A 13,452-nucleotide genomic window follows, 5' to 3' on the forward strand; every position below is an offset into this window, starting at 1 on the left:
CTCAAGTCTGTACAACTCATGAATGGAAAATGCAGGGTTTAAAAGCAAATTTGTATGATGCCAACTTCCTGTGCTTATTCATGGACTCAACTACCAGAAGGAAGTCAGTGAAAGTAACATTTCACTTGGGCCATTAAAAATGATATGATTTCACTTGAGTTTGAGGAATGGGGCAAGGAACAGAAAAGGATGAGGAAAAAAATAGTAATCAAAAGATAGTTTTGTTTCTGTCTATAAACAATCAACAACTAAGAAATCATGCTATGGTATAATTTTTTTTATTGGCTCCTTTCTTTGTTCCATGCTAATTAAATTTTCTTCCTAGCATGATAATTACTTATGCTTTCTGGAAGTTCTTATAAATGTATTCCTGTAGCTAAAACAGTATAACCTGAAAAATAAATTTCCTAGAAAATAAATTCCTCTAATAATTGCATAAGAAAATTTTATGAAGCATACCGTGTGCTTATATTTAGCTTGTAGTAATTGCTTAAATTATTAGAGCAGGTGTGGCCTATTCTGGCTTATAAAGTAAAAAGAAATACAAAAAGTCATTTTTAAATGATTATCTATGGTTTGCAGAAGAAGGACCCCACAAAGATATCTGTGTCCAAATTCCCCTGAACACATAAATATATTACCGAAAGTGGCAAAAGGGAATTAAGTTTGCAGGTGGAATTCAGGTTGCTAATTAGCTGACCTTGAGAACATTATCCTGCTTTATTCAACTGGGTTTGGTCTAATTACATGAGTGCTTAAAAGTGGAAGAGGCAAATGTGTGGGTTAGAGGGTTGTCAGTGTGTGAAGTATGTGGCACTCCTTGCTGCTTCTGGGATGTGTGGGCTAAATCAAGAACCATAAAGAGGCCTTCAGGAATTAAGGATGTCTCCCAGCTTACAGCCATCAATAAAACAGAGACCTTAACTCTACATACACGTAAACTGAATTCTGCTAACCCTTAAATGAACTAGGATCCTACAGCAAGAAATGCCTCCCTGAATCCTTTGATCATAACCCAATGCGACCCATAATACATTTGTCTTAAGCCATGAAGTTTGTGACAATTTATTACAGCAAGAAGAGACGCTAACACATTATTCTTTCATTCGTATTTAACATTCATAAGGGAACATCACACTCTGGGGACTGTTGTGGGGTGGGGGGAGCGGGGAGGGATAGCATTGGGAGATATACCTAATGCTAGATGAGGAGTTAGTGGGTGCAGCGCACCAGCATGGCACATGTATACATATGTAACTAACCTGCACATTGTGCACATGTACCCTAAAACCTAAAGTATAATAATAAATAAATAAATAAATAAATAAATAAATAAATAAAAATCATACCAGAACAATTGACAAATTTATTTTATATAATTTTAGAGTTAATGTAGTGCTTTTAGAATGAAAACTACATAATCTGCTTATATTTAACACACTCATATTTATATTGTAATGAAGATTTACAATCCTTTTTACTTACTTTCTTTAAATATAGGCTTATTGTCATTAACATCTGAAAGTTTAATTAATACACTTGTTGTTCCAGACAATGCTCCTGGCTGACCAATCATGTCCTTGGCTTGAATAATTACCCAATACTCATCTTGCAGTTCTCTATCCATTTTAGAAGATATTCTTATGACTCCTTTAAAAATATAATAAAATTCCGATTATTTAATTATTAATCATGACAGAGTTCTAGTTAATTTCTTAACCATTGCAGTATACATTATTTGCTGTATGTTGAACCACTACAATGTGACAGAGACTTCCCTGGAGAAAAATAATAAAAATAAATTAAACATCAACACTGCCTAGAATCTAGAGTGATCACCACAATACTAGGAACACTGGTAGGCCCTTAATAAAATACTGTGTTAAGATAATCCACAGGTAGAAAAAAACGAATGTCTTGTTTTTACTTTAGCCTATTTTCTGCTATCTTTTCTAACATAATATTGGCTTGCTAGAGTTAACTTTGTCCCCGAAACTCTGAAGTTAGTATATTATTGATAAATTTGTAAATTACAATACCAAATTTATGAAAGAAATATCATGCCCTTATTATTTTGAAGTCTACTTAGAATTATGAGATCTGAAGAAGACCTGGTTGTTGACCCACAGTTATTTTATATGTGTGTGTGTGTATACACATATATAATATATTCAAACTCAAGATAATTAATGATAAATATTGCAATAAATGCTTACATTCTATAAAATTATTTAGTATACATTTATTAACTATCACTGAAAAGAACCTAAGAAAATCTTAAGACAGGTTCATAAGAGAGGATTCAACATTTCTAAAGATTTGGGGAACACATAAACATTCACAAAAATTAAATAATAGCCAATACCTAAATATATCAAGGGCAAAATACTCATTAAAATTGTGATATTAATGAACATAAAGATGGAAACAATAGACACTCAGGACTACTAGAGAGGGGAAGGAGGGAGGGCGGGAGAAAGTTGAAAAACTTCTGATCAGGTAGCATGCTCACTACCTGTGTGTGATGGGATCATTAGTACCCCAAGCCTCGGCATCACAGAATTTCCCCGTGTAATAAACTTGCACATTTACTCCCTGAGCCTAAAATTAAAGTAAATAAAAAAATACAATAAACTTGTGGAAAAAATGACATATGAGTATAAAATGCACACCTGATTTCAAAGACTGAGAACAAAAAATGTGAACTATCTCCATAGTTTTGTATTATTTGTTGCAATGGTAGTATTTTTGATTTATTGGATTAAATTTAATATAATATAATTTTTTAAAAAATTGTTGTATGAATTTTTAAAAGATAAATTAGACCATAACATGAGGGGATTTTAGCTGCAGACTAAAGTATTTCACACATGTAATCAATTATTTGAATCCAATGGAAAGCATTGAATATATTGCACAAGTGCTGCTAGCGTCTCCCTGTATGTGACTCAGGGGAGAGGGACCTAGGAGTCTTTGTTCCCCATTAACTGTGTCTACTTTACTTTCAACTTTTCCTCTCAGCCTTTAGACTGAATAAAGGATGTGTATTTCTGGATCTTACGCACTTCAGAACTTATGCTTTCAGTAATTTAATCCATGTTTGTCGCTGTTCATACCAACGCTTCTCCAGCAATGCAAGTAATAGTTTAGCTAACCTGCTCAGTATATTTAAAAAGTCAGTGTGCAGGGTAGGGGCTGGGGGTGGAAAGAAAACATGGTCACGAAGGCCTGGTATGACCCAGCATGTGTTTGTACTCTAGACACCTCCCTTTCTTCTCTCTTCTGCGTTTCTCCACAATGGTGTCCAGTTATTCTAAGAGTTTCAACTCTTTCCCACCTCAGGAATTTCCCTAATTTTTCCCATGCCCTGAAATCATCTTCCACTCTCCCTTCCTTGTCTACAGACTCAGCTAAACTTTTTAATTTCAGTGTATTCTGCCTTGACCACACAATATAAAATCAGCCTCACTTGTTTTCTCTCACTGAAACTTTTTGGTTTTACTTCATAATTACCCACTGTGGAATGTATGTGTGTATTACTATTCATGTTTAATATCTATCTGTAAGTTCCAAGAAAGAAGAGTCCATTCTTATATCTTGTTTTTGTTACTATTATGTATTATTTTAAATTTTGCAATGTGTACCTTTATAAATCTAGCAAGTTGTATAACATTTGGTACATATTCAGCCTTTCTAAACCCGAATGTGTGAGGGAATTAAAGTCTAATGTTTTGAGACATTCATTGTATATAATAAAATAATTTTTCTTCCACACATTTGAAAAAATAAAGGCCATGTACATTCCTGAAAGAATTAAGAACATAGGTACTCAAATAATATTTTTTAGAATCTGATTCTCTCAAGAAATCCTAATTGAAAAAGGCTGAGACATTCAATATTTGCTGAATGAATAAATAAGAAATGTTTAAAGATCCAACACAATACTTTAATTCTTTAAGGGTTTTGATATAAGCTGGAAATAGCATTTTCCTTGTATTAAAAACCATAGAATTTTACTTCTTTGGCACTTCTCACGTTCTTGGGTGATTAGTTATATATATACTTTTTTCAGTGGAGACTATAATCTTCTAAAGGAAAAAAAAATTACATGGGCCTAATCTTTGTTTAAAACACAAAAATTAATATTTGTTTAATGAATTAGGGTCATATGATTGTTTAAAGAAAAGAGAAAACTCTGTTCTACCTATTTTATATTCAGTTGATTAATGCAGATTGGTAAAGCAATATTACAAAAAGAATCAAATATTGTATTCATGTAAATCAGAAATCTGTAAAATACAGAATTATTTTTAGGTGAATGTCTCATATCAACGTGTATACTTAGCCTTATACTCAGACTTAATCTCAGTCATTCTGCAGGGTTATGCAGATGTATTTCATTGTGGTTTTAGTTTGTATTCCCTGATGACTAATGAGGCTGAGCATTTTTAATATGCTTACTGGCTTTCTGTATATTGTTCTTTGTCAATTGCTTATAAATGTTTTTTCCCTATATTTTTAAATTGGGTTGCTGGTCTCTTTTTCTAATTCATTTAAAAGAATCTTTACATATGATTTATACCACATACGTAAGTAATTTGTGCTATGGACATGGAAAATCCAATCTCCTAACCTAGAAATATCAGCTAAAAGACTAAAAGTAATTAAATGCTTAGGAATTGCAATCTTTTTACTTATTGACATATCATGACATGACATGACATGTTTCTAAGCAGATAATTTTTGCTGACAATTGCCTTCTTTAGAATCATGTTAAACTTTGCTTGTTTCAGTCACAAATACCTGTTGTTGGTTCAACAGAAAAATATGGCTGGCCTTGAAGTAAGCTGTAGAGGAGACGAGCATTATTACCACTTGAAGGATCGTCAGCATCACTTGCTGTCACCTGGATGACTAATGTTCCTAAAGAGAACATAATACAGGAAATTAAGATTGTGGTTTTATTCAGGATGAATTCAGTTCTGTTAAGCCGTCTTTCTTTACCAAGCAAGATGTTGTTACAAAATGAAATCTCAATTCACCTCCTTGTTCTTAATTGTAAAAGTAATGTATTTTTTTGTTGCTTTTTATTTTTTTCAGGCAAAAGTATATAACTTTTAATACAAAATATTCCTGATTCCCATATGCAATATGGAATTTTAAACATGTAGATTGATGGCCTAATAAGATATAGCTATTAAACAATTCATTGTAATGTATAATTTATAAATCAGAAACTTTTCCAAGGTGTATTATTAGTGGAGAAATTAAAAGGAACTTGGAAATGCTTTTCACCAAAAATTATAGCGTAGCCTATACCTTAAACAAAGTGGAGAAGGTTGATAAATATTTACAAAGATTATTGAATTGGGCTTGAAAGAGTATCCAGTTGAGGATAAGTATGGGCATAATTATTTAGCTCCTTTAATTCTCTTCTCTAATATACATACTAGCTTTGATGAATTTTTTAAAAAGCAAAGTACAATCTTGCAGATATTGATAACATAAACATTCTCATTAAAATTCAGTAACAAGAAATAAAATCATATGGAATAATTATTTATACATTTAAAATTAGTGCTCAGATTTTTAAAATATTTATTCAAAAATATTGAGTTTTCAAAGTATCTTTCTGTAAACATGGAATTGAATGTCATGGATCTTATTTGAAATATGTATTTGTTGAAACACTGTTTACTGTGTCAATAAGAATGGCAACATGAATGATACAAAATCAAATAGCTTCTGTGGTTTCATTTACAACTAGCATCATGAATTTTCTCATCGTAGCCCAATTTTATAAACTGATACACTCTAACAGGAATCCATTCTATACTTCACTAACATGAAACTTTTAATGTGGCCCTAAATAGTATGTATTCTTTGCTCTTTTGTCTTAATATTTTTATAATGCTATTTAACATTTGTTTTAATATCATACAGCATATTCTATTGAAGTAGAATTTCTTTTTATTCATGTAATTTTAATGGATAATACCTTTACCTGATTCAAAATCAAGAAAAATAAAATGCATGAGAGGAAAACTCTTTGCCTCTCTTTTCCAAAACTTATTGAATAACCACTCAATGTGTAGACACTTACTAGTTTCAGATGTTTTACAGTGAATTTATTTAGTAATTTATAAAAGTTTTTCCAACAAAATAGTTAACAGGGACCATCACTTTCATTGATCTATATTGGGCAAGACTTGTTCCTTTAACTATCCTTCTATGCACCGATCCACTTACTTATCCCACATTTCCTCATTATAATTCTCTATCGTTTCTTTCCATAAGGGGTTCCCATCCCTGGTTTCTAGAACTATATTTCCTATGTTTGGCTTCAGACACCATCATCAAAATCATAGCATTTTTAGAGTTGTCTAAAATAAATTTTAGTAATGTAAGTCCTTAGGGCCCCTAAGCTAGTACTATACAAATGAGAACCAAGAAGTCCAGAAAATGCAATGACTCACAAAAGGTGACCTCACACTTTGATGATAGAAATATGTCATACAGTTAGGTTCTTTTTTCCAGTCCAGTTTTTTTTAGCACAGTTTTTCTATAAAATAAATTTTATTATATATATTTAAGGTATGCAACATGGTATGCATATAGATAGTAACATGATTACTATAGTAAAGCAAATTATATCTATCATCTCACAAAGTTACCCATTTTTGTGTGTGCATGGAAAGAGCAAGTAAAATCTACTCACTCATCACAAATCTCAAATATAATACAATATTATCAAATATAGTCCTCATGTTGTACATTAGATCTCTAGATTTGTTTATCTTACTTATCTGATACTTTGTATTCTTTGACCTACATATCTCCATTTCCTCCCTCGTCATACCCCCGACACATTATTTTATTCTCTATCTTTCTATATTGAACGTTTTTTAGATTCCACATATAAATAAGATCATGCAATATTTTTATTCTGTGTCTGGCTCATTTCACTGAGCATAATGTCCCCCAGGCTCATCCATGTTGTGGCAAATGGCGAGATTTTCTTCTTTGACAAGACTTAATGATATTCCACTGTAAATATATAACACAGTTTCTTTATTTATTCCTCTATCTGATAAGGGATTTATTTAAGAGAACTCATACAACTCAATAGCAAAAAGCCAAATAATCAGATTAAATAATTGGCAAAGAACCTGAATAGACATTTCTCCAACGAAGACACACAAAAATAAATGGCCAATGGTTATATGAATGGGTTCTCAACATCACTAATCATCATGAAAATGCAAATAAAAACTACTGTGAAATATCACTTGACACTTGTTAGGATGTCTATTATTAAAAAGACAAGAGATAGCAAGTGTTGGTGAGAGTATAGAGAAAAGGGAACACGTGCACTGTAGGTGGGAATGTAGATTCATGTAGCCATTATGGAAAGCAATATGGAGGTTCCTAAAGAAATTAACAGTAGAACTACTATATGACCGAGCAGTCCCACTACTGGGTATTTATTTAAAGAAAATGAAATACACCACTAGTAAAGATATCTGCACTCTCATGTTCACTGCAAACTTATTCACATTAGTAAAGACATGGAAACAACTCTCATTTCTCTCGATTTCCCTTTGTATCTGATACCAATGTGTACTCCTTACACACACCTGGATTATTGTGCCTGCTCGGTAACCTACTGCACACCTGTTCTCTCAGGTCTCCTCTTGATCAGACGCATAGAAAACAAAGAGGTAGTGACTTGCCAGAGCAGGCGAACATTTTTTACTGATGCTTCATTTACTTGTAACCAAAAGTTACTTCTTCAGTGTTTTACTCTTGTTGTCTACTAAGTGGAGAATCTAATGTATTCTGTTAATAGATTACACAAAATAATTTCCCTAAGTGTGTAGAAAATCTAAAAGGTCAAATTCTTAGAAATTTTAGTGGATAAAAACTGTGATATTATAAATATTCAGAACACCACTCACACATGAATTTGATGGGGATTTTAATTTCTGGGGAAATATTTGTTATTCTTTCTTATGAAACTTGTGGCATTTTAAAAGAACCAAGGCTATAGAATTGGTGTAATTCAACAATGTTTTAGAAATGCTTACTTTTTGGTAAGGACTATCAATGAGTAATAAGTGATTCACTCTTTACATTTTTGTGTGTGAGAAGATGTTTATGTGTATATATAGGCATATATGTATACATGTAGATCTAAGTATGGTGTATTTATATGTGTATATATATACACATTTATATATATGTCTGTGTGTGTGTATATATATACATATATACATATACATATATACACATATATATACATATACATATATACACATATATACATATACATATATACACATATATACATATACATATATATACATATACATATATACACATATATACATATACATATATACACACATATATATACATATACATATATATACACACATATATATACATATACATATATATATACACATTTACTGAAAAGGTTCCCTGATGTTCAGCTCTGCCACCTTCTCATGAAGGGGTTCCCTATATTTGTATAATCTTATCTCTGATTCTCTAGTTGGCTCTGCTAGCTATTCATTGCTCCAGGCTAAACATTATTGTCTGAACTACTGTAGTTTTGTCTAGGCCTTTGCTCCTTATCAGTGCAACTCCTGTAGGTATTCTTCTTCAATAAAATTGCCTTGCAGAGGTTGCAGTGTCCAGACATCATGCCATTGCACTCCAGCCTGGGCGACAGACATGTATCTGTATCTAATTATATATCTGTATATTATATATGTATACATTTAAGAGGGCAAAAATATGCAGCAGTATTTCCAAATATTTAGTGCTTGTAGTTTTTCTCTTAATTTTTATTCATGCCTTGGAAATGTTGGCTGTAAAATTTGGATGAATCTTAGCAATGTTCGATTTTTACAGGACCCTAATTGTCTTTGTTTATTTTATTTAGTTGTTTCCAACTTTCTTTTTCCTCTTTCAGTTATTATTGACATCATGATTTACAAAACACAGTTTAAGCAATTTAAATCCTCTTGGATTTTTTCTATGTTTTTAAAGAGAATTAAGCCTGTATGTTTTCCTAATCAGTAACTTCTATTCGGCAGAAATCCTCAAGAAATAGTCAAGTAACATAAAGAGACCACAATCATAATTCAATATAAAAGAAGATAGCAATATAAAAATATTTAACACAATTGTAAGTATTTATATTTTTATAAAGACTTGTTATTTGTAAGCGAATCAATTTGTACATTCACCTGTAGTTAGGAATTAGTTTTATAGTCCACATAAAATTGAAAACATTACTATGAAACCAATAAAGTGTCTTTCAGTGGAAATGATCAATTGTCTTATAGTGCCCCTTTCCTAGTTAAATATAGGTTAACTAACACTTGTTGGTTTAGACAATGAATGTTTAATTCCTACATAATTTTTTATAAGAACATATGTAAGTATTTCAGCATTTGTCTGTAATATCAGAACTGTGTCATGTTTGAGTCATAATGAATACCACCACAATGCTCTTTTCAAGTACTGGAGGATTTCTAGGCTTATGTAATTACTTCCGTTCATGTCCTGATTCTTGTTTACTGTCAGAATCACTCCAAAGAGGTTTATGAGAAATGCGGCTCCCATCCCCGGTCATCCCATTTCCTAAAAACAATCCACTTATCACTATGAATTGCTGTTGTGTTCTAAAATATTATGGCTACTAGTCTACATAAGAAGCATTGTTTATACAGGCCATATCTGTATCCTCTTGAAACTTTTAAAATTGTATTTCCATGGAAAATATATTTCAATTTTTTATATAAAGGAGAAAAATTAAAAAATACAAAGTACATCTAAAAATCAACTTACATTTGCAATAAAAACTTTTTAAAAATTAAGAATAAAAGGAAACTCTCTGAATCTGATAATGAATGCTTTTAAACCTTGACAGTAATTATATTTAATTGTGAAGTGTTAAAACTTTTCCTCTGCAATAATAAAAAGAAAAAATGTCTTTCTGTCACTATTATTTTTTTTCGGCATTGTAGTGAACTTCCTAGACAATGCAATGAGGCAATACCATGCAGTTATAACGCATTTATAGACAGGTAGATAAATAAATATTGGAAAAGAATAAATAAAACTAAATAATTAAAGTCAATAATATTTTTGCTAGAAACTCAAATAAAATATGCATATAGTTACAGAAAAATATTAAATTCATAAATTTAGCAAGTCAACAGGGACACAACCTATATATAAAAGTGCATTTTTTAATATATGAATATATGAATATATATATATATACACTCTGGTATATATATATTCATGAAACCTATTTTAGTTAAATATATAATATATATGAAAAGAAATAAAATATTCAGGAATATCTAAACAAAAATTGTAACCTCTGCAAAACAACTAAAGGTAAATTAACGATATAAGTAAATAGATGAAAATACTGGATTTAGGAATTAGATGACTACTTAAAAGTAAAAAAAGTACACAGCTTAAAAGCTAGCTCAATCAAAATCCTAGTAGACTGTATAAATGGCTAACCTGGAAAGACGATTAAAAAAATAAGTAAAATTTGCATGGAAAAACAAGGACCAAGCATGGTCCAGGCATTTTTTGTTTGTTTCTTTTGTTTTGTTTTTGTTTTTTTGAGAGGAAGTCTCACTCTGTCACCCAGGCTGGAGTGCAATGGCATGGTCTCTGAACACTGCAACTTCTGCAAGGCAATTTTATTGAAGAAGAATACCTACAGTAGTTGCACTAATAACGAGCAAATGCCTAGGACAAAACTACAGTAGTTCAGACAATAATATTTGCCCCTGGAGCAATGAATAGCTGGTAGAGCCAACTAGAGAATCAGAGATAAGATTACACAAATATAGAGAACCCCTTCACCAGAAGGTGGCAGAGCTGAACATCAGGGAAACTTTTCAGTAAATTCTGCAGGGTCAGCTTGATGTCTCCATTTATCTGTCCATCTATCTAACACCAATTTTGTGATATAAAATTTGGCACCTGCTTTACACCTTTCACAAATATCGGTTTAAAACAGATTTCAGATCCAAATGTGAAAGGTAAATAATAAGAAAAATAAGAATATAAATATTAGAATAATAAAACTTTCAGAAAAAAAGAAAAATAGATGGGGAAAAGCAAAAATTTCAGAATCAGGGCAAATATATGTATATAATATTTATGGAAAACATATATTTAGTCCTGGTGAATTTGATATTTTTCTCAAAGCCCAAATCTCTTTTTCAATTTGTTAAACATATTTTTTGTTACTCTTCCCAACCTGGATTGGTTGTTTTTACTCTACTGAAGAAGGGTAGCATATTTAGGATGCATTATCTGATAAGAATGTGAAGCATGGTACAGGTCATATGTATCTAACCTCTTTAGTCTCTCTTCATTCATTTGATGAACATTTTATTATGATAGCATTAATACTTGCAAAGTGGATCTTACTACATTGGCGGATCAAAAATTAAATTCTACATTTTATACTGGAAATAGATATTTCTAACAAAAGAAATAATATATATGCACATTAATAAAATCTTTTTTAGAGAAGATTTTAACATTAAATATAGCACCAGAAGAATATTCTTCATAAGTATTTACATCATTTAATGAGTTTCTTAGTTTAACTATTTTATCATACAGTGCCTCTGGGTTACCCCTTGTCCTCTTTCAGATTTAACTATGTCTTAAGATAAGTCTATTTATTGCTCATTTGTCTGACAGACTGTTTCTCACACTCCATGGAAGAAGCTACAAGTACAAAGCAAATGTTTGCAAAATTCACTCTGGCTTATTTTAATGACTTAATAATAGACATTTTGTAAAACAGAAAATCCGGGACAAATGCTTCCAGGACATGATGACAGAAACATAGAAGTAAAGCAGAACTGTCCTGGGTAAAACTGGAGCTCTGATCACTCAATCTACCTTAAAACAACAGTGACAATATAAAGTGACCACCAGGATAGCACACAAAATGAAAATAACGTAGCACGAATTGTGTATGTTGAATTGCCATAGGCTTAAGTCCTATTATTCCCCGCAATACACCATCCAGTAAGCAGAATTGGGTAACTACCAAATGATGGGAACTCTGAAAAGTTTAAATTAATGAGTTCCTTGAAATCAAATTAGCAAGGAATGTAAACAGAGAATGAAAAAATGCTTTTTGGGGGACCGAAGGGTCCAAAGTTCAGCATGCATCCCTGAGTGGGGTCACTGTGGCTGGATCAGAGGTGGCAGTGGTATTTGGAAATGCAAAGAATCAAAATAACTTGTAGTTTGTATCCATTCTAAGTGAACAAAAGTGTGCTTAGAAAAAAAATTCTCTTGGAATCATATTTTAATTAGAGCAACTTATCAGTTCACTTATTCTGATAATAAACATACAAATATAATTATTAATGTAATAATCTTGGGTTCCATTATGGTGTGGACAGTTGACACTGTTTGCATTACTCTGAAGAGACTTTTCATAATTGCAAATTTAAAATATTAATTATGTCTTTCCAGCTAGTTTCCAAATCTTGGCAACTTTTCATAGCAAAAGGTCTTTATAAAAATAAGTTCAACACAATATTTGACTTTGCTTATTTTATCAATCACATTCTTTGCAGAAACTTATTGTAACACAGGTCAGTGGTCCTTAACTTCTGTGGCACCAGGGACCAGTTTCGTGGAAGACAATTTTTCCATGGTCAGAGTGGGGAGTGGGCATGGGGATGGTCTGGGGATGACTAAAGTGCATTACAGTTATTGTACACTTTATTTCTACTGTTACTACATTGTAATATATAATAAAATAACTACACAACTCACCAGAATGAGGAATCAGTGGGAGCCCTGAGCTTGGTTTCCTGCAACTAGATAGTCCCACCTGGCGGTGATGGGAGACAGTGACAGATTATTAAGCATTAGATTTTCATAAGGAACATGCAACCTAGATTCCTCACATGTGCAGTTCACAGTAGGGTTCGCAGTCTTATGAAAATTTAATCCCGCCGCTGATCTGACAGGAGGCGGAGCTCAGGTGGTAATGCAAACCATGAGGAGTGGCTGTAAATACAAATAAGGCTTAGCTCTTTTGCCTGCTGCTCACCTCCTACTGTGCAGCCCGGTTCCTAAGAGGCCACAGACAAGTACCAGTCCGTGGCCTGCTTGTTGGGGACCCCTGACATAGGTGACACAGGATGTACATTTGTACCACGTGCTTGAAAGGAAAATGTTAGTTTGGTCATCTCTGGAAATTGCATTTACTGATATATTTTTCATTTTTATGACAGAAAATTTTAGTGTGATAACAGTATCTTAACAGAAGATAATATATTTGTTGTGTGTGTGAAATGAAGCATTCTTGTAATGTTTAAAGGTGCTAACCTGTATAAAACTACATAGAAATTTTAAAGATTGAGAGCATTAATG

At 32.0% G+C, this 13,452-nt stretch overlaps 1 protein-coding gene across 6 annotated transcripts in view; it reads right to left on the reverse strand.

Annotated features, from left to right (window-relative positions):
* CDH19 (cadherin 19) overlaps window positions 1-13,452 on the reverse strand; it is a 104,381-nt gene that overhangs the window by 49,220 nt on the left and 41,709 nt on the right. For all 6 annotated transcript variants that reach the window (XM_063653802.1, XM_063653797.1, XM_063653799.1 and 3 more), the window contains exons 4-5: window positions 4,804-4,923; window positions 1,486-1,650 (exon numbers count right to left, since the gene is read on the reverse strand). In XM_063653802.1, the coding sequence (XP_063509872.1) occupies window positions 1,486-1,650; window positions 4,804-4,923 (285 nt within the window). The remainder of the gene's footprint in view (window positions 1-1,485; window positions 1,651-4,803; window positions 4,924-13,452) is intronic.

Source organism: Pongo pygmaeus, chromosome 17 (genome assembly GCF_028885625.2).
Source record: "Pongo pygmaeus isolate AG05252 chromosome 17, NHGRI_mPonPyg2-v2.0_pri, whole genome shotgun sequence".
Taxonomy (NCBI): domain Eukaryota; kingdom Metazoa; phylum Chordata; class Mammalia; order Primates; family Hominidae; genus Pongo; species Pongo pygmaeus.